The following is a 20,606-nucleotide window of genomic DNA, read 5'->3' on the forward strand; positions in this document are numbered from 1 at the left end:
TGAAAACCGCCAAAAAGCGGTCGAAACCCGCCAAAAAGCGGTCAAAATACCGCCAACCGCAGCACCTATTTTCACCAAACGTTTTGTGTTGCATCCTTGTCACATTTATGAACTACATACCAAATTTCTAGCTTATACCGTTCCCGAGATATTGTTAAATTGCACCGAAAACCGCCAAAAAGCGGTAAAATGCTGCCAACCGTTGCACCGGTCTTAACCAAAAGTTTCGTGTCGCATCCTTGTCACATTTGACAGCTACATACCAAATTTCAAGTCTCTAGCTCTTACCGTTCTCGAGATATTTTGTTTACAGACAGACAGACACACAGACAGACACACAGACAGACAGACACACACACGGACCAATGGCTGAAACTTTGTATTTAGGCTCTAGGGACCTCAAAACGTGTTTTGTCACTAAAAACTGACCATCGAAATTTTGACCCGATTACATTACTTTCCTTCCTATAGGATAAGGAAAGTAAAAAAACACACTTTTGGGTACCTACTAAAGACCCCTCCTCTTTACTCTTTACTTTTAATCCCCTTGAGGTTGAAGGTCAAATTTTCTTTTGGCCTCATTCACTAGCCTTTTGCTAATATTTCAATCAGCTTCTAGAATCTAAATTGTCTTCACAATAAGAGGATCAAATGGAGATCCTAAAATAGCGACCAAAATGTATTTAAACTGCAGTGATGTAACAGAAACTGGCAAAGGCACTTTGGGCTTCTGTGGAGGCTTGGGGACTTGAAAAAGACATCAAAGAAGAATAATGATTTGTTCATACTCACCTGTTTTTGAAAATGGGGTTCTCTACAAGACCACTGAACTCACAATCAACAGCAATGAATTTAGCTTCTTCAATGGATTTCTTGATATCGTCAAACTTTTCTAAGAAATTATGTCGGTTGATATCACACATTTTAAGCTCAGATTAGGAGAAAATGGGAAGAACCACTCGGAAATTTTCTTTAGCCAAAAACCCAGTTGGCCTCTAAGCGATCACTCTAAAGCTGATTGAGAGGCCAATGACAAACGCTGAACATGGGAAAAGGCAAAGACCCCATCTGAACATGGGAAAAGGCAAAGAAGATTCAACCATAGAGATTCTGCTTTGGACGTCCACACTTGCTTCCACAGGCCACGAATGTATTTTCTGCTTCCAGGTTCGTCAGGAGACAGGACTGATGGGAAGAAATCAAGAAAATACTGAAAATCTACAAAAAAAACTCTCTTTTCAGCAACCTGGGCATGAAAAGTTTATGATTGAAAAAATTTTCGACTCGAAAATTCTTTTCAAAGTTTTCCTTCTAGAACGGATTTGGCGAAAATTTGCCGTTTTTGACGAAAATTTCGACTTACCAATTTGAAAATTTTACACTTACTAGATATAGATAACTAGAAGACTAGAACCTAGGTCCTAGTCCTAGCAACAAGCAACTAGCAACCTATGGCTATGCTTCTCGAAGAAACGATTTATGGACAAATCTCTCACTGCCCTGGGACAATCGTAAACTGTGATCATTGGGCTGTTCCTGAAAGAAATTTTGCAATGTGCTCTTCGTAAATATTTTCACTTAAACCAGTGGTTGGATGGAAGAGCTCCTTTGGGAGAATCCTGTCACTTTGAAGCGAAAAAAACGGCATCGTTGTCAAATGACGCGAGGTACCGAGCTTCTTTATGGGTTTTCGCATCATGCTATCTTTTCCCCTGTAAAGCGTTTTTGCCGGAACCCATATAAAGTAAGATGATCAAAGGTTTTTGGCTTTTTGGTCCAGTAAAAAAAAAAAATAATAAAAACTTTATAGGTACTGTGGACGTGTTTCAAATGATCGGATATCAAAACTTACCTCATTCGACCATCAAGAGGTCTGTATTTATTTTGATGTAAAAATCCTTTTTATTTAGTTTACTTTAGATTTTATGTTTCCTTCATAGTATTTATTACAAACAAATGTTTTTACATGCCTTTTCCACAAGTTTGGCCATGCCTCGGGATGAACTAGCGGGATTCCGGAGCGAAGCGACGGAATTCAGCTAGTAATTTTATATACTCATAATTGAAAGTTTATCTACCATTAAAATCCTGTGTTTTCTGCTCTTTCCCTCTCAATAGTTTTTATCACCTACAGCCAGGATGAAAATCAAACTTAGTTTTACTCTTGGACTAAGCTTGTTTGGTTAATTTCAAAATATTTAGCCAATCAGATTGAGTTAAATTTAAACTGACGGTTACCTCAGATTATAGGTCCAATGCAAAATAAAAAAAAAAAAAAACATTTACTTGTCATTTTTAAAAAACTAAAGGAATTTGATTTATTGGATAAAAACAAGCTTGTCATAATAATAGTAACCATTGGATTTCATATTACAATAAAAATTATATTTTTTGCATATCACCTAAAAAAAATTATTTACAACAAAAAAATTGGCTAGATTTTTTTTTCACAAATAGTTACCAACCAAAAAAATCGACAGTATTACAATAATAAAGATGGGACGTGTCACTGTCCCATCTTTATAATGTCAAAATAGTTGCCAAACAAAAAATCGACAATATGAATAGTATTTAAATACGTAACTAGATTTTTTCCAAAATAGTTACCAACCATATATATATCAACATTGTTAAAATATTTAACCAGATAGGATAGGTAGCCTACCTATGTATACTAAAAAATAAAAGGAATTTTGTGCTGCTGAGGAATTCGCATTAACTTTCGTGTCTTCCCTTGCTTTTGCTGGCTAAAATCAGTAAAAAATAGTCATAAGTAATTTATAGTCAGCATTTAGCTTGTACAACTGCAAGCCATTGTTAAAAAAAAGTCCATGCCGAGTAAAAATAAAAGGAATTTTGTGCTGCTGAGGAATTCGCATTAACTTTCGTGTCTTCCCTTGCTTTTGCTGGCTAAAATCAGTAAAAAATAATCATGAGTAATTTATAGTCAGCATTTAGCTTGTACAACTGCAAGCCATTGGTAAAAAAAAGTCCATGCCGAGTTCACAGAATATACTATGAATATAGTATAGTTACCTATGAACATTGAATAAATATTGTATACCTAGTTGAGTAAAAAGTCTTTTAACACAAAAGTTATTGCATAACTGAAATTCGAATGTATGGCTAAATCTAAAAACTAATTACTAAAGAAATAAACAAAATTATAAGTGTAACAATGGAACTTTTGTAATGTATGGCTAAATCTAAAAACTAATTACTAAAGAAATAAACAAAATTATAAGTGTAACAATGGAACTTTTGTAAAACAACTACACTGTGCAAAAAGTTTGCGATAGATTGACTTTGGAACTTTTTCAATATCATTTCCAATGGAACTTTTGTAAAACAACTACACTGTGCAAAAAGTTTGGGATAGATTGACTTTGGAACTTTTTCAATATCATTTTTTTCCATTAGTGTTGGCCCAAGGATCAACCATACAACCAGAGTCGTATCCACGATTCCACAATATTTCCATTGACATTTGTAAAACAACTACACTGTGCAAAAAGTTTGGGATAGATTGACTTTGGAACTTTTTCAATATCATTTTTTTCCATTGGTGTTGGCCCAAGGATCAACCATACAACCAGAGTCGTATCCACAATTCCACAATATTTCCATTGACAATAAAGCCATTTTTTTCCATTGGTGTTGGCCCAAGGATCAACCATACAACCAGAGTCGTATCCACAATTCCACAATATTTCCATTGACAATAAAGCCGACTAGAAAACCAAAAACAGTTTGTAAAGAGTGAAAAGACAATATGAGGTTTTAGTTGCTACCAGAAAACGTTTTAAAAATATTTTCAATACATTCAGAAAAAGGCTGTCACATGCTTCTTCTTACTAGCCTTTTCCCACTTAAATAGGGTCGGCGTTTCTTGTCAGCCTCTTCCAGGCAGCCTTGTTGTGTACCTGTCACAGTAAAGAAAATGCAAACTATCCCAAATTGTTGCACTGAAGTGTATAACAGTGGAACTCTTGTGAAACAACTAAAAATCTAGTAGATAAAATAAATATTCTAGTCTTCAGATTCAAATTGGGGTTGTAGTCTGTAAAATAGAAACAGTTCAGAGGTTAGAAAGAAACATGTCCCATGGTTATATTGCAATGCTAGCTGTTGACACAGGATATCGGAATAAATCCATAGGAACCAATTTGGTCTCGAAATGTGTTGAAGCCATGATATGTGACTCACATGTGTGTTGACACAGGATATCGGAATAAATCCATAGGAACCAATTTGGTCTCGAAATGTGTTCAAGCCATGATATGTGACTCACATGTTGAGGAAATTATTTTGGAAACTGAAGTGACCAATGTGGCTGCCTTGAAATTGTATGAAAAGCTTGGATTCATAAGGTATAAGAAATTGGGGTTGTAGTCTGTAAAATAGAAACAGTTCAGAGGTTAGAAAGAAACATGTCCCATGGTTATATTGCAATGCTAGCTGTTGACACGGGATATCGGAATAAATCCATAGGAACCAATTTGGTCTCGAAATGTGTTCAAGCCATGATATGTGACTCACATGTTGAGGAAATTATTTTGGAAACTGAAGTGACCAATGTGGCTGCCTTGAAATTGTATGAAAAGCTTGGATTCATAAGGTATAAGAAACAGTTGATGTACTACTTGAATGGAATTGATGCATTCAGACTAAAATTGTGTGTGAATCCAAACTTCTTGTGACAAGACTGCTCCTCTGGGCATTTTAAAGTTTTAAAGGTACAATGAAAATTTTTCCTTAAATAGGTATAATTTTTTATAAGTGCAAAAGTTTTAAAATGGGTTGGTAAGAAGAGTAAAATGAGCAACCTCCAAGTGGGTACACCGGAGGCCCGGGTTCGATTCCCGGCCAAGTCGGAAGTTTTTTGGTCCCGGGTTCGATGCCCGGCTATGTCGAAGTTTGCTTGGAATACGGGGTGCACTCAGACATTGCCATTAGAAAAAAATAATTCACAGCCAGTTGAAAAAGAAATATTACTTAAAAACTAATTCTTAAATTCTAGAGTAAAGTCAATTACACTTGGCAATAGGATAATGTTTAACCGAGGCCTAGCGCTTACAAGGCAGACGGGCTGCCCTCCAAGAGAACTAGGCTGGCAGTGGCGCTTCAATCATATGGTTCTCAATAATGTCTATCTGATTTTATCAAGCGTGCGAACGTCAAGAGTTCGAAAGCGCCGCCCAGCCTATGTTACACGAAATAGTGTGTTTCATGGTTTTTCGTCATTTTCATATGTTGAACGAACAGATTGAATTCCAAGTTGCCAAGTACAATTGACCCTGTTTTATTTTCCGTAAGAGGGGGTAGTCGCCCCGAGCGGATTTTATCCTGAACAGACAAGGTTTGTTCTCGGAACGGCTGACTTTCTCCTATTCTTTCGTCTCTCTTCTCTTTCGGGGTACAATTGACCCTGTTTTATTTTCCGTAAGAGGGGGTAGTCAGTGGCATTGTATTGTAAGTGAGCTAGGATCTGACTCATGAGTAGTTCACTCAAAGACAGTAGTTCTTTCTCTCAACTCACTCACTCTTTAGACATCTTTATAAAATGATGAAATATCCTGTCTTCCTTCTCTCTAAGATTTCGGGACGATAAGACCTTAGCGGTTACAGTTCCCTATATCTTCATCATCTTCTTCTTTCTAGCCTTTACCCGTATTCAGACGGGGTTGGCGTTTTTCGTCAGCCTCTCAATCAGCTCTAGGGTGACCGCTTTAGAGATGACATTTGGTTTTGGCTACAAAAATTTTTACGAGGGGATGCCCTTCGCACTCAACCTTGGCTATTTCTGTAGCAAGGGAAACTTCAGGCTGGTATAGGTACTCCCTGTTTATAGTCCCCCAGCCAGACTAAGCTGGTCTAATCCCCCGAGCCAGACAGTTTAATTTTCAACATTAGTCCAGGAAAATTGGGCTTTTGCTTCGGACAATTAGACATTATTCCAGGAAAATGGGGCTTTTTCTTCAGACAATTAGACACTTACCTACAAGAGGAAGTTTCAGGCAGCGCAAACCGGTCCACATCATTCTTGAGTAGGCAATACGCCCGACACAGAAACTCACTGCCCTCACAGTGGTTCCCAAAATATCCGCTCGGGCACTCGCAGTGCGTTTGATTCACGTCTATTGGGATGCAGGTGCCCCCATTTTGACACCTGCCCGCACACATATCCACCTCACATCGGGGCCCCGAGAACTGGAGGGGACACGAACATGTTGCAGCACTGTGGAGGAAGAAATTAGGTAAGTACTGGTCTGACAACACTGTAAATTAGGGGGGGGGGATAACATATTTCTTTTTTACTTTCTATTACTACACACTACAGTATAGCGATCTATACTAGTAATTTTATATTGACCCACCATTATCTAAAATTATATCAAGCACTGTGTCTCTTCTCACCCTTGTGATGAGGGACATACTACGGGCTAGCCATACACAGACCCGTCCAATGTTGCAGTTGATACGAATGGTTTTATTTACATATTTAAAAACTTTACCGCCAGCCTAGTTAGCTTAGTTGGCGGTGCATCTGCCTTGTAAGCGCTAGGCCGGGGCGGATTTTATCCTGATGGGATAATGTTCTTTCTCGGAACGGCTGGCTTTCTCCTATCCTGTCTTCCTTCTCTCTTCCATTTCGGGACGATAAGACCATAGCAATTACAGTTCCCTCTGTCAAACCTCTTAAAAAAAAAAAAAACTTTACCTATGAGATATAGGTTTCAGACTTTGTGTAGATTGCGGGAATAAAGGGACTCTTCAGTCTCATTCTGGCAGGATAAACAAGGTATATTGTATTCTGTTTTGTTCAATCTTCACTTACCCACTCACATCGACCTCACAAGTGCCCCGCACACAGTAGTTATAACAGGCTAGGTGTAGCTCGCACCTCGACCCGTGGTAGCCTTCCTTACACACACAGCTTGCGTTAATCCACACCCCGTTGTTGTGACACGCCGACCTGTACGGAAAATAGAGGCATTTGTGAATAACTGAATTTCAGTGCAAGTTCTCTGAACAAACAAAGTTGACCCAACACCAAAATGGGAAGTATTGTGTCCCTTATCGCATTTGTGAATAACTGAATTTCAGTGCAAGTTCTCTGAACAAACAAAGTTGACCCAACACCAAAATGGGAAGTATTGTGTCCCTTATTGCCCATCTGATGAGAGGCACACCGTCGGGATGGGAATGCTACAACACAGACCACATGCGTCTAATGTAGCAGTTCCTTCGTTGCTACGAAATAAAAACGGCGGTGGAACCTTCTTCTTCTTTAAGAGGTTTGATAGAGGGAACTGCTGAGGTTTAATCGTCCGGAAATCGAAGAGAGGAGGACAGGATAGGAGAAAGCCAGCCGTTCTGAGAACAAACCTTATCTGCTTAGGATAAAGTTCGCTCCGGGCAGGAATCGAACCCACAACCTAGCGCTTCCAGGGCAGGCGCGCTACTTTCCAAGCTACTTAGGCTGAGTTCTCTTAGAGGGAACTGCTGAGGTTTAATCGTCCGGAAATCGAAGAGAGGAGGACAGGATAGGAGAAAGCCAGCCGTTCTGAGAACAAACCTTGTCTGCTTAGGATAAAGTTCGCCCCGGGCAGGAATCGGACCCACAACCTAGCGCTTCCAGGGCAGGCGCGCTACTTTCTAAGCTACTTAGGCTGAGTTCTCGAGGAAAAGGAGAATTCGAGTGACATACATATAAAATCATAAAGTTAATATTACCTGTTGCCAAGTTCGCCGTTAGGTAGCAGCACTGTTGATTCTTCACCGACGATTTCTTCCGACACGACCCGAGTACCGTCTTTGTTGATCTTCGTTTGAGCTCGTGTGAACTCGTCTATTTCCGTGACTGCTTTCGGACTATCCTGTTGGGAAAAGGCAAAAGGAAATGCGGATTAAAATTTAACATTTTTTTTATGTAAAAAAAAACAAGAGGTAGATAACTGCAACAATAGGTCTATAACACATTTGATGTCAAAATATTGAACCACGCTGCAAAATTTGAGTGTTTTTAGAAGAAAACTCGAATCTTAAGGAACGTGATTGAACTCTTTCAAGCTTTTTATGAACATGTGCCTTAAATAGAGGAGATTAGCGGCCGAACCGTACATTTCTCGAGGTTCAGCCCAAAGAGTCTTTTGATCTACATTTTATAAAGAACCTCTCTGCAAAGTTTGAGTGACTTGGGTCGAAATCGAAAGTCCTGGAAAACACAACATTTTTTTAGCTTTTTAAAACTCTTTCAAGCTTTTTATGAACATGTGCCTTAAATAGAGGAGATTAGCGGCCGAACCGTACATTTCTCGAAGTTCAACCCAAGGAGTCTTTTGATCTACATTTTATAAAGAACCTCTCTGCAAAGTTTGAGTAACTTGGGTCGAAATCGAAAGTCCTGGAAAACACAACATTTTTTAGCTTTTTAAATACTTTCTCCCCAAAAAACGGCTGAAACATACATTTCTCGAGCTTTGGCTCAAGGAGATTTTTGATCTATATTTTATAGAGAACCTCTGTGCAAAGTTTAAACGGCTTTGGCCGAAATCTAAAGTCCTGAGATAACAACTTCAGCTTTTTTACTCTCACTCACATGTTTAGGTCGAGTAGGAAAGAAGCACTGACTGTTATTCTCGTAAGAATAGTACTTGCTGTCCGAAGTGATAACAGCCATCGGGGCCATCTTGGGGTAGTTCATGAAGAGGGAGGCATTGTTGGCCGAGTTCAAATCGATGGCCCAAACGTTGGTCCGGTCAGCCTTTCTCCCAGGATGAATTTCAGCCTTATATGCGCGGGCCTCAGGGCCGGATCTGTATTAGCTGCTGAAGTCTCCGCCACTCGTGGGGTCATCGATGTTATCCAGAAGGTTTCGCTTGTCTTCGGATCTGCTCTTGGAGCCTTTGACGATGGGCGTGCGGAACTCTGGCTCGAAACAGGGCTGAGAATAGGAAAAAAAAACGAAGTTTGTTAGTGACAGAAAAGGAGAGAAAGGGTTAACAGGAAAAGATGAACGTCTTTCCCAATACACCACATGGGCCCAGCCAGACAATCAGCCAGACCAATTGTCTGGCTAAGGGACATGAAGCAGAGAGTAGACTAGTGTCAAGCTGTGGGACTATAGAGCTCTAAGGGTTAGGTGGTAGAGAACGCCTAAGGCGTTAACCTCGCCTAGTGGTTGCCTTCCACTCAAGAGTCATTATTATTATTATTAATTGTCTGGCTAAGGGACATGAAGCAGAGAGTAGACTAGTGTCTAGCTGTGGGACTTTGAACAGGGAGAAGAATAACTAACCCTGACCAGCCTAACCAGCTGATAGTTTTTCAAAGGGTTCTCTCTGCTTTTAAAAAACAGGCACAAGTCCTCACGATGTTAATTGCGGTTCTGCACGAGCCAATTAAACATAAGTAAAGACCATTACGTGTGAAGTAGACACGGTTGAACCCGATGGAAATCGCTGTTGGCTCTTGGTAACGACCTGGAAGAGAAAGAAAATCCATGTTTGGTCCGGTCTGTGAAGTAGACACGGTTGAACCCGATGGAAATCGCTGTTGGCTCTTGGTAACGACCTGGAAGAGAAAGAAAATCCATTTATAAAAAAAAAGGCCACCTTTCCGGCGTTATCCCACAATAGCTTCCTTGGATGAAAGGCTTGCCAGCTTTAAATGCATGTTCACACTGACGAGCACCAGCTTGGATCAGCTTCATCATGGCGTCCAATTCCAAGTTTACAGTGTTGCCAAGTTCATTTCGGTAGGGTAGGAGGGGGTAGGCATGGTCTGACGGGCAGGGGAGAATGGGGTGCTTCTCATGGTGGGTCGAGCTTCAAAATACCAGTTTTCGAGTCCCTACGGGGAGAAAACTGTAATATTAATAAATAAAATCCATGACAGACCTATGAGTCTGTTTTATTAGTAGCGAATGTTATACTAGCAGTTTTAACGAACTTAACTCAGAAAGGGTCAATAAGGACAAAAACTATTCGGAGTGTTTTTTTCTGTTTTTGAACATTTTGCCAAACGTCATCAAAATTGCATGAACTACTTACTATTAAAAGAAAAAAAATGTCTTGTCAGCAAGTTTACGACGAATTGTTTTTTGGGTGGATTTCACAGTTTTTTCCACTTCTTCTTTCTCTTCCTCTTCTTGCATGAACAACATACTATTAAAAGAAAAAAAAAAATGTCTTGTCAGCAAGTTTACGACGAATTGTTTTTTGGGTGGATTTCACAGTTTTTTCCACTTCTTCTTTCTCCTCCTTCTTCCTCTTCTTTTTCATCGGCCTCCTAAATAAGACTATGACCTACCTGTATAAATAACCTGGCGATTGCCTCCGTCCAGATTAGCCCTCTCGATGCGAAAATACTCCATTTCTCTCTCATCAGTCCAATAGATCACCTGGTTCAGGATATCGATCGTGATAGAATATGGCTGAAAGATATCGTTGCCGATGATACGCTTCCTATCCTGTCTTCCTTCTCTCTTCGATTTCGGGACGATAAGACCATAGCAGTTACAGTTCCTTCTGTCAAACCTCTTAATAAAAAAAGACTATCACCCTGGTGTATACCTATCCGATAGAAAGATATCTTTTTTTTATCATTATTATTTAAAAATAATAGAAAGTAATATAATAATTCAAGGGAAATCGGTCTAAACTTTAGCTCGTCAGTGTGGACTCACCGTTTCACAGATATTCATATTACAACAGTTCTCGATAGTAATCTCGCACTGGTCTGGTTGAGGCCTTGCCGTCAGCGGAGTGGTCTTGTTCACGATGATTCTCTTTTTGATTCGAGGCCTCTTGGACAGCTTGTGTATCCTTAGGCTCAGATACATTACTAGAACCACCAGCAGAGTGCATATTGTACCTGGAAAAGGGGGAAAATATTCGTTAAAGGGGTTAAAAAACGTTGATTATGAATGATTAAATTTGAAGCAACCTCCTTGGCCGAGTGGAGATCACACTAGGCTTGCACTCTGGAGGTCCCGGGTTCGAATCCCGGCGGGGCCGAAGTTTTTTAAACTCTGTGTCAAGTTTTTTAGATTCTGTGTTTGGAGTTCGGAGCGCAATCAGCCTCGTGAGGACAAGTGAGTAGCGACCAGTGGCGGCATTACCCGAGTAAAAAGGTTATTGAAATATGGAAATTGACTGCAAAGGAGGCACTTAGTAATGCTGTGATGTGCACAAAAGTTGTGCAAAGGCTCTGCTTCACCACAAAGAATTCACGATTTGATTGATTGGTCCAAAAAATTACAAAATACCTAAGTGTACTCTAGCTTTAAAGGAGGCACTTAGTAATGCTGTGATGTGCACAAAAGTTGTGCAAAGGCTCTGCTTCACCACAAAGAATTCACGATTTGATTGATTGATTGGTCCAAAAAATTACAAAATACCTAAGTGTACTCTAGCTTTCACTTACCTAGTGCTAAAATAAAGGTGGACACAGTAGAAGACGATGCTGTATCTTCATGCGAGGTAATGGTAAGGGACTCGGTACCATTGTCCAAATCTATGTACCATTGGCCAAATCTATGTTTACATAACATACTTACCTAGTGCTAAAATAAAGGTGGACACAGTAGAAGACGATGCTGTATCTTCATGCGAGGTAATACAGGGAAGATGTAAAGAAGCAAAGCTTTTTTAAACATTAATACAAAAATACTTACCAGTAATGGTCACTTCCTAAACGTTGAGCTTCCCCCTCACTATTTTGTAAAAAAATGAAAAATGTTAAGGGACTCGGTACCATTGTCCAAATCTATGTTCACCTGACTAGACTCCATCGAATCGTGGTACTTCTCGCACCTGAAAACACAAGAACAAAATAATAAACTAGTGGCCAAATCTATGTTTACATAACATACTTACCTAGTGCTAAAATAAAGGTGGACACAGTAGAAGACGATGCTGTATCTTCATGCGAGCTAATGGTAAGGGACTCGGTACCATTGTCCAAATCTATGTTCACCTGACTAGACTCCATCGAATCGTGGTACTTCTCACACCTGAAAGCACAAGAACAAAATAATAAACTAGTTGAGAAGATGATAGTAGATAGAAACAGGGGACGGGGCAGACCGAAGAAGAGGTGGAAAATCTGCGTCATTCAAGACCTGCAGGAAAAGAACTTCAAGGGGGATCTAGTGCACAATGGGGCTGACTGGAAAAGGCTGGCGAAAAACGCCGACCTCACTTGAGTGGGAAAAGGTGTAGATTTGTAGACGAAGAAAAGAACTTCAAGGGGGATCTAGTGCACAATGGGGCTGACTGGAAAAGGCTGGCGAAAAACGCCGACCTCACTTGAGTGGGAAAAGAGTTTTTAATGATCCAAACATTAGTTTTTAAAAACTCCTCCTCTTTGGATCACTAAAAACTCGTTTTTGGATTATTAAAAAACAGACAAGGTTTGTTCTCGGAACGGCTGACTTTCTCCTATTCTTTCGTCTCTCTTCTCTTTCGGCACGATAATCAATTCCAGCCCGAGGCGGATTTTATCCTGATGGGATAATGTTCGTTCTCGGAATAGCGGACTTTCTCCTATCCTGTCTTCCTTCTCTCTAAGATTTCGGGACGATAAGACCTTAGCAGTTACAGTTCCCTCCATTTTCATCATCTTCATCAGCCTTTACCCGTGTTCAGACGGGATCGGCGTTTTTCGTCAGCCTTTCAATCAGCTCTAGGATGACCACTTTTGGGATGACATTTGGTTTTGGCTACAAAAATTTTACGAATGTCCTCCGTACTCAACTTTGGCTATTTCTGTAGCAAGGGAAATTTCAGGCTGGTATAGGTATTCCCTGTTTATGATTTGTTAGATTAAATTTGAAAACATGATCAGGCAGTGTAAATTGACCTTTAAATATCGGACTCTTTTCCAGGTGATTTCTACAGCCATACTGGTGACCACAGGCTCTAGTTCGGCCTAAACCTTAAACTCTGGATTAACTGAAAACTCTCTGTAATAAGATCGGGCATTAGCCGCCATACTTAGCCAGCTGTCTGAAGTGTTGGAAGTGTATGATCAGTCTGCGCGCTGCTTTATACTGTCAGAATGAGACTGAAAAGTCCCTTTACTCCCGCAGTCAAGAAGGCCTTATGTATTTGGTAAAACGTATAAAGGTACAAGGTACTACAACAAGAAGCTATACTGTCAGAATGAGACTGAAAAGTCCCTTTACTCCCGCAGTCTTAAGAAGGCCTTATGTATTTGGTAAAACGTATAAAGGTACAAGGTACCACAACAAGAAGCACGTATATACTGTCAGAATGAGACTGAAAAGTCCCTTTACTCCCGCAGTCTTAAGAAGGCCTTATGTATTTGGTAAAACGTATAAAGGTACAACGTACCACAACAAGAAGTACGTGACGTGATAAAAAAATGTCAAATTATACTACCGATTCATTTAAGTAGTCTCCGTGGCCTAGTGGATATCACACTAAGCTTGCACGCCGGAAATCCCGTTTTAGTTCCTATCCTCATATTGTTTTTTTGTTACACTTGTAATACACTTTGTTAGTAACAGAACTAAATTAGCTGTGTACTGCACTTACCGTCTACAACTGTCCACTACAATACCATGGGGTACTTCGGTTTGGAACGAGTGCAGGATACTGCCCGCCTGAGGTACCGGGGGGGTGTCCACTCCCCTCTCATCAGGGGTGGGGATGTTGGTCCACGATATGGACCTCATCTTGCCACCCGTCGTCCAAAATAAAATGGACAGGATGGGATCGAACGCGAGACTCTGGATCCCGTGCTCCTGTTCTGGAACCGAGGAAGAGGGAGGAAATATTAATATTGGGCCTATTATTTTCCGGAAACTTATTGTCTTATTGTTTTTTCTTTAAAAATGTTATCGGTATGTGATTTCCGTGCTCCTGTTCTGGAACCGAGGAAGAGGGAGGAAATATTAATATTGGGCCTATTATTTTCCGGAAACTTATTGTCTTATTGTTTTTCTTTAAAAATGTTATCGGTATGTGATTTATTAGTTTTATTACCAATCAAATATACATATAAAACCCTGTTTAGACTACTGGGATAAAGGGACTTTTCAGTCTTATTCGGGCAGGATAAAAATGTGATTTATTAGTTTTATTACCAATCAAATATACATATAAAACCCTGTTTAGACTGCTGGGATAAAGGGACTTTTCAGTCTTATTCGGGCAGGATAAACAAGGTATATTCTATTCTATAGTGGACTCGTAGGGGCCCTTCTTTTCAAGACATAAGGACATTATTCGTTTCCCCTGAACTTTCAAACGATTTGTTAGATTAAATTTGAAAACATGATCAGGCAGTGTAAATTGACCTTTAAATATCGGACTCTTTTCCAGGTGATTTCTACAGCCTTACTGGTGACCACAGGCTCTAGTTCGGTCTAAACCTTAAACTCTGGATTAACTGAAAACTCTCTTTAATAAGATCGGACATTAACCGCCATACTTAGCCAGTTTATTTCTTAAACTCTGGATTAACTGAAAACTCCCTGTGGTAAGATCGGGTATTAGCCATACTTACTGGTAACCACAGGCTCCAATTTAGCGCTCGGGTTATCACTCTGGCTTGGCGCGCGCAGTCGAAACACGCTGTACTTCTCGTGGCTCGTGTCACTCACATACACGTAGCCCTGGTAGGAGTCGAATGTCACGCCCCGGATGGAGTGCAGCTGAGCCGCCACGGTGACGTTCAGCACGCCCTCCTGGGAGACGAGCTCGATCTCTTCCCGCGTCGCGATGGCCAGGTCTGAAATCAAACGAGGGAAAGGTGTGAAATTCGAGAATTCTATGAAAAAGGTCTAAAATTAGAGGGGAAACGTTTGAAAAACACTAAAATTGTGTGAAAAGGTGAGAGATCATAAGGAGGGATTGTAGTAGGAAAAGTTCTGAATACACAGACAAGTTGTGAGTACACATCCCCTCCACATAAATTCACATCCAAGTTCAAAGTTCAATTCCAGCCTAGGTATAGTTTTTATCGGTCAAACTTTACTGACTTGGCGGAGCGCTACCGCCCTCCTTAATCTTCAACATTGTTTGAGAATTTGACCACAACAATGGTAGTAGCCTACTGCTGTGTTAAATGGACTCTAGTCCTATTCGAGCAATATGAATATGAAAGCCCTGTTGGATCACGGACCACCCCTTTATGTCTTCTTTTAAATCGACCAGTAGGTATAAATAAGCACTATTACTCTATTATTATTATTATTATTATTCTGACTTCTGACATAATGAAGTTGAGTGGTTAATTATTAACGGTAACCAAAGTGGTTAACCACGTGTTCAACCTATGTCTGGGTCTACCCTAGTGATAAGAGAAGGGGACTGAGTAGTCCATTATACTTAATAAGTATGATAAGGGACTGGACTGTTAAGTATTACTCGACTTCATTAATATCATACCTCAGCTTATCGCTTGCCAAGTCAGAGGTATGCATGTTTCTACCTAAGTATGTCTACATGAAAAGCATATTCAATTATCTAGGCGCACGGCAGTGCGCCAGGCCAAGTTCCGGCCTGAGCACGCCAGTGTGTATATACATATTTACATAATATGTACCTTATGTATAAGTAGTCGGCACCGGGACAGATAATTAGGTACAGGTAGCCAACATTGTCGGCATATGTAGGTACTTTGCTTTTTGTCTCGTATGGTGGAAATCCATTTATCTACATAATGTATTAGGGCATTATACGATTGCAATAATTGATAGAATGTCTACGAGAGTGCTGGGAATGCAATGTCCCTCTAACATAGATCATAATATTCAGTCCCAATGCTAAATGCTACCACATTAGTAAGTAGATTATCAACTACGTACTGATTAGATTTTCAATTAGTCGATTGGGTTTTCAATCTTTCATTTCGCCTTGGATTAGAGAACGCTCTAATTATCTAGTTTCAACTGTTTTAAGGTTTTTTGATCCAAACTAAACCAAAGTGCAAAGTAGAGCCTGTATAGGGAGAAGGAGAGAGGGGAGAGCCAGAAATCAAGGGGAAGAAAGACCGAGAGGAAGAGAAAAGGGAGAGATAGAAACGGAGGAAAGAACGGAACGAGGGAGTGTACCAAAGGAAATTAAGGTAACCTTATAATATCGGCCTATCTCATCAAACCTGTACAGAGAATCACCAAGTATATCAACTCCTACTCAAAGATCTACAGGGGAAGAAGGGAAAAAGGGAGGGTTTGAGGGGGGAGAGAGCAAGATACACCGGAAGATTTGGCACTGCATCCATCAAAAGAAAAGGAGCATTCTTCAATCGTTGAATCAATTTTTAAATAGTTGCACCAAACCTTCAATAGTTACATTAAACCTTAAAAAGTTGCATCGAGCAAGAGTAACATCAAAAATTCAAACTTTTATTCGTTGCATCAAATAAAGAAAAGTCCAATACATGGACCCAAGTATACCTACTCAGGTTATGTAATTTGCACTCAGAGCAATATGGACTTTAAATGTGAATGCGAGTTATGAGTAAATTAGGTAAAGAAAATCATGTAGGTAGGTATAAATTAGGTAAAGAAAATCATGTAGGTAGGTATATGTGTTATGATAAGAAAATTATGTATTAGAACAGTAAAGAAAATCGAAAATGGAGGAAATTGATGGAGGTATTACATATATAAGTTAACGAAAAAAGTACAGGAAAGATATTTTATCTCCCCAGTTTCATTATAAAAGCTTTTATACTGTCGATTATGCTAAAATGCTAAATCTAAATGATTATGGGGGGTTCCAATTAGGTTGAAAACACATTCGAGGCACCTTACTGACTCACTGAATACCAATACCTACTCAGGTTATGTAATTTGCACTCAGAGCAATATGGAGTTTAAATGCGAATGCGAGTTATGAGTAAATTAGGTAAAGAAAATCATGTAGGTAGGTATATGTGTTAGGATAAGAAAATTATGTATTAGAACAGTAAAGAAAATCGAAAATGGAGGAAATTGGTGGAGGTATTATTACATATAAGTTAACGAAAAAAGTACAGGAAAGCATGTGTTCAACCTTCAAAACCACCAATTTATCTTTTTTTTCACACACAGCAACATAACTATCATTATGAATCAAATCCATTTTATAACTTAGCACAAAGCACGAACCAAGTCCGTGATTTTTGAAAACAGTAGTGGAACTACCTATAGTCCAATTTTTTGAAAGAAGTTAGTTTGGATCAGTGATCTGTCCTCCGTGATTTTTGAAAACAGTAGTGGAACTACCTATAGTCCAATTTTTGAAAGAAGTTAGTTTGGATCAGTGATCTGTCCTAAATGGAGCTAGAGGGGAGTACTCCAATCTTTAATAGATTGGTACTCCAATCTTTAATAGATTGGAGTATAGTGTGTAAATTGAAAATTTGAAGCATCCACTTATCGATTTCAAATTTTCTCCTTTACTGTAGGCTAGACTCCTTGAAGCATCCACTTATCGATCTCAAAATTTCTCCTTTACTGTAGGCTAGACTCCAAAAATTTGAAGCATCCACTTATCGATCTCAAATTTTCTCCTTTACTGTAGGCGACACTCCGAAAATTTGAAGCATCCACCCCGGTACATCACTGTTTGGACCCTCGGGCCCCCTTCTCGACAAAATCCTGGATACGACCCTGATGCTGGGGTACTATGCCTACGTGATCTTAGTCAGGGCTGTCTCTTCAATCGAGATGAGAAAATTGATTTTCACTTGACACGGCATAATGCTGGGGAGACAGCTTCATGTACAGGGTTATATGAGAAGGCTAGCTCACATCAGAGAGAATACCTAGGTCTCGAAAATATCTGGGATGAGGCAAATAATATTTGCCAGCCTAGTTAGCTTGGTTGGTAACGCGTCTACCTTGTAAGCGCCAAATCGCGGGTTCGATTCCCGCCCGGAACGGATTTTATCCTACACTGATAATGTTTGTTCTCCGAACGGCTGGCTTTCTCCTATCCTGTCTTCCTTCTCTCTTCGATTTTGGGACGATAAGACCTTGGCAGTTACAGTTCCCTCTGTCAAATATCTTAAAATAATAATACATAATTCATCATGCAAGCCACTCACGCTCGGACCGTCCGACAGATCCGTAGAAACGTGATGGTTAGGTTAGGTTGCGGAAAATGCTTCAGAATGCGGTCTCTCACACGGTCTGACGGACCTAGGTCTCAAAAATTTTCCGCCATACCCGTTCTGACTGTCTGTCCGAGTGTGAGTAGCGGGTATAACATTTTGTATCTGAACGGGTGACACGTTAGGGTTGTTCCGCGAATAAGAAAAAGCTGTTCGGGACCTGAAGTTTTTCTTTTTCCTCAAAGAATTCTTTTATTATTCGGCACACCCCGTGGTTTTTATGACAAGACATTAGTATCCGGTAAAACTGCACACGCTAATTTATGCCACTGTAGATTTTGCACATGGCTGCCTATATGGATTGATATCTCACATTTATCTACATAATGTATTAGGGCATTATACGATTGCAATAATTGATAGAATGTCTACGAGAGTGCTGGGAATGCAATGTCCCTCTCACATAGATCATAATGTTCACAATTTAGTCCCAATGCTAAATGCTACCACATTAGTAAGTAGATTTTCAACTACTGATTAGATTTTCAATTAGTCGATTGGGTTTTCAATCTTTCATTTCGCCTTGGATTAGAGAACGCTCTAACTATCTATTTTTTAATGTTTTAAGGTTATTTGATCTAAAGTTCAAAGTAGAGACTGTATAGGGAGAAGGAGAGAGCCAGAAATCAAGGGGAAGAAAGACCGAGAGGAAGAGAAAAGGGAGAGATAGAAACGGAGGAAAGAACGGAACGAGGGAGTGTACCAAAGGAAATTAAGGTAATCTTATAATATCGGCCTATCTCATCAAACCTGTACAGAGAATCACCAAGTATCAACTCCTACTCAAAGATCTACAGGGGAAGAAGGGAAAACGGGAGGGCTCCTGAGCCATTTTTCTAGTTTTCGTGTGCATAGTCAGCCCTGCATTAAAACATCATACTAACATATGTATTTGTTACGTGATATTTCAACGCTTATCCCAATATTCCAAGATACAGCAGTGTCAAACGCGATAGACATTAAAAAACAAGACTAAAGATAAAAGGACAGACGAGTTGATATATTTCGACCATTACTATGGCCATCTTCAGAACAACTCAAAATAAGGAAAAGTCCAATACATGGACCCAAGTGCATAGACTTGTAATAGACGATCTTAAAGAAATCAGGAGGACTCCTGAACCATTTTTCTAGTTTTCGTGTGCATTATGCATTAAAACATCATACTAACATAAAATTTGTTACGTGATATTTCAACGCTCATCCCAATATTCCAAGATACAGCAGTGTCAAACGGTGAAATGATTAAACTACCTGATGCATTGATAAGATACCGTGTAAAACGCAATAATCCATAACAATACTGTTTATTTGGTACGCAGAAATCTCCATCAATTGACAGCATTGATAAGATACCGTGTAAAACGCAATAATCCATAACAATACTGTTTATTTGGTACGCAGAAATCTCCATCAATTGACAGTACAATCTACAATGTAGATCAGCTTCTATTGTGCTCCTTCACTTGAACGTACTTCAGCCTAATTGAGACAGGTTACAACAATGCCGACATGAATTTATAGGTCCCGCTTAGGTTCTGCGAAAATTAGTGGTACTCCAGGTAACAAGTCCAAATTGGCCCATTGGCCCACCAAGCCAAAAATAAAGAAATTTCAAGGGTTGAAAGAGTTCACTAGTTTGACTTCAGTCTAATTGAGGCACTTGATCGAACAATTCCAAATCGAATTTATTTTTTCCACTTCTCCAAATCTAGTGGTGCTCCAGATACAAGCCCAAATTGGTCCACCAGGCCGAAATAAAGACATTTTAAGTCCGTGATTTTTGAAAACAGTAGTGGAACTACCTATAGTCCAATTTTTGAAAGAAGTTAGTTTGGATCAGTGATCTGTCCTAAATGGAACTAGGGGAGCACTCCAATCTTTAATAGATTGGAGTATAGTGTGTAAATTTGTATATATTAGAGAACAACTCACGTCTTATGTAACACAATCTTATAATTGACAATAAAGCAAAAATCTAATGTGAATACCTAATGAACTTTTATCAAATAGGATATACGATACGATACGGGAGCACTCCAATCTTTAATAGATTGGAGTATAGTGTGTAAATTTGTATATTAGAGAACAACTCACGTCTTATGTAACACAATTTTAAAATTGACAATAATTAAGCAAAAATCTAATGTGAATACCTAATGAACTTGTATCAACTAGAATAATATACGATATCTAACTTTAAACATCACATATGTACATTGTACATAAATATGTAGACTACAATGTGTGGTAAGTCTTCTCCCATAGAAAACAAGAAGAACAAGTTATGGGTCTGCGTGCGATATTTGAAATAAATCAATATAATGAACTAAGAAAAAAATCTTAACTAATTCTTCCGGTTAATAGCATTAGGTAGCATAGGTACTTATTGATATTAATTTCATCTCATTAAGATATAAGGTAGGTACCTACCTAATTATTATTATAATAATTTCCAGCCAGCCTAGTTA

At 39.4% G+C, this 20,606-nt stretch overlaps 2 protein-coding genes across 3 annotated transcripts in view; both read right to left on the reverse strand.

Moving 5' to 3' along the window:
* LOC103516729 (pre-piRNA 3'-exonuclease trimmer) overlaps positions 1-1,330 on the reverse strand; it is a gene marked incomplete at its 3' end in the record, with an annotated part of 9,134 nt that extends 7,804 nt beyond the window's left edge. The window contains 2 exon segments of the mRNA XM_026829035.1: positions 793-955; positions 1,199-1,330. Coding sequence (XP_026684836.1) covers positions 793-923 — 131 coding nt within the window.
* Positions 1,331-5,932: 4,602 nt separating this feature from the next.
* The window catches only part of LOC103516732 (protein cueball), a 56,458-nt gene continuing 41,784 nt past the window's right edge, over positions 5,933-20,606 (reverse strand). Inside the window, exons 2-7 of one of the 2 annotated variants that reach the window (XM_026829042.1) lie at positions 10,315-10,471; positions 9,430-9,485; positions 8,603-8,764; positions 7,738-7,880; positions 6,839-6,976; positions 5,933-6,238 (exon numbers count right to left, since the gene is read on the reverse strand). In XM_026829042.1, the coding sequence (XP_026684843.1) occupies positions 5,995-6,238; positions 6,839-6,976; positions 7,738-7,880; positions 8,603-8,764; positions 9,430-9,485; positions 10,315-10,471 (900 nt within the window). In that variant the 3' untranslated portion in view covers positions 5,933-5,994. Of the gene's footprint in view, positions 6,239-6,838; positions 6,977-7,737; positions 7,881-8,602; positions 8,765-9,429; positions 9,486-9,520; positions 9,577-10,314; positions 10,472-20,606 lie in introns of both variants that reach the window. The other variant, XM_026829041.1, reaches the window with a different exon arrangement.

Source organism: Diaphorina citri, unplaced genomic scaffold (assembly GCF_000475195.1).
Source record: "Diaphorina citri unplaced genomic scaffold, Diaci psyllid genome assembly version 1.1 scaffold1651, whole genome shotgun sequence".
Taxonomy (NCBI): domain Eukaryota; kingdom Metazoa; phylum Arthropoda; class Insecta; order Hemiptera; family Psyllidae; genus Diaphorina; species Diaphorina citri.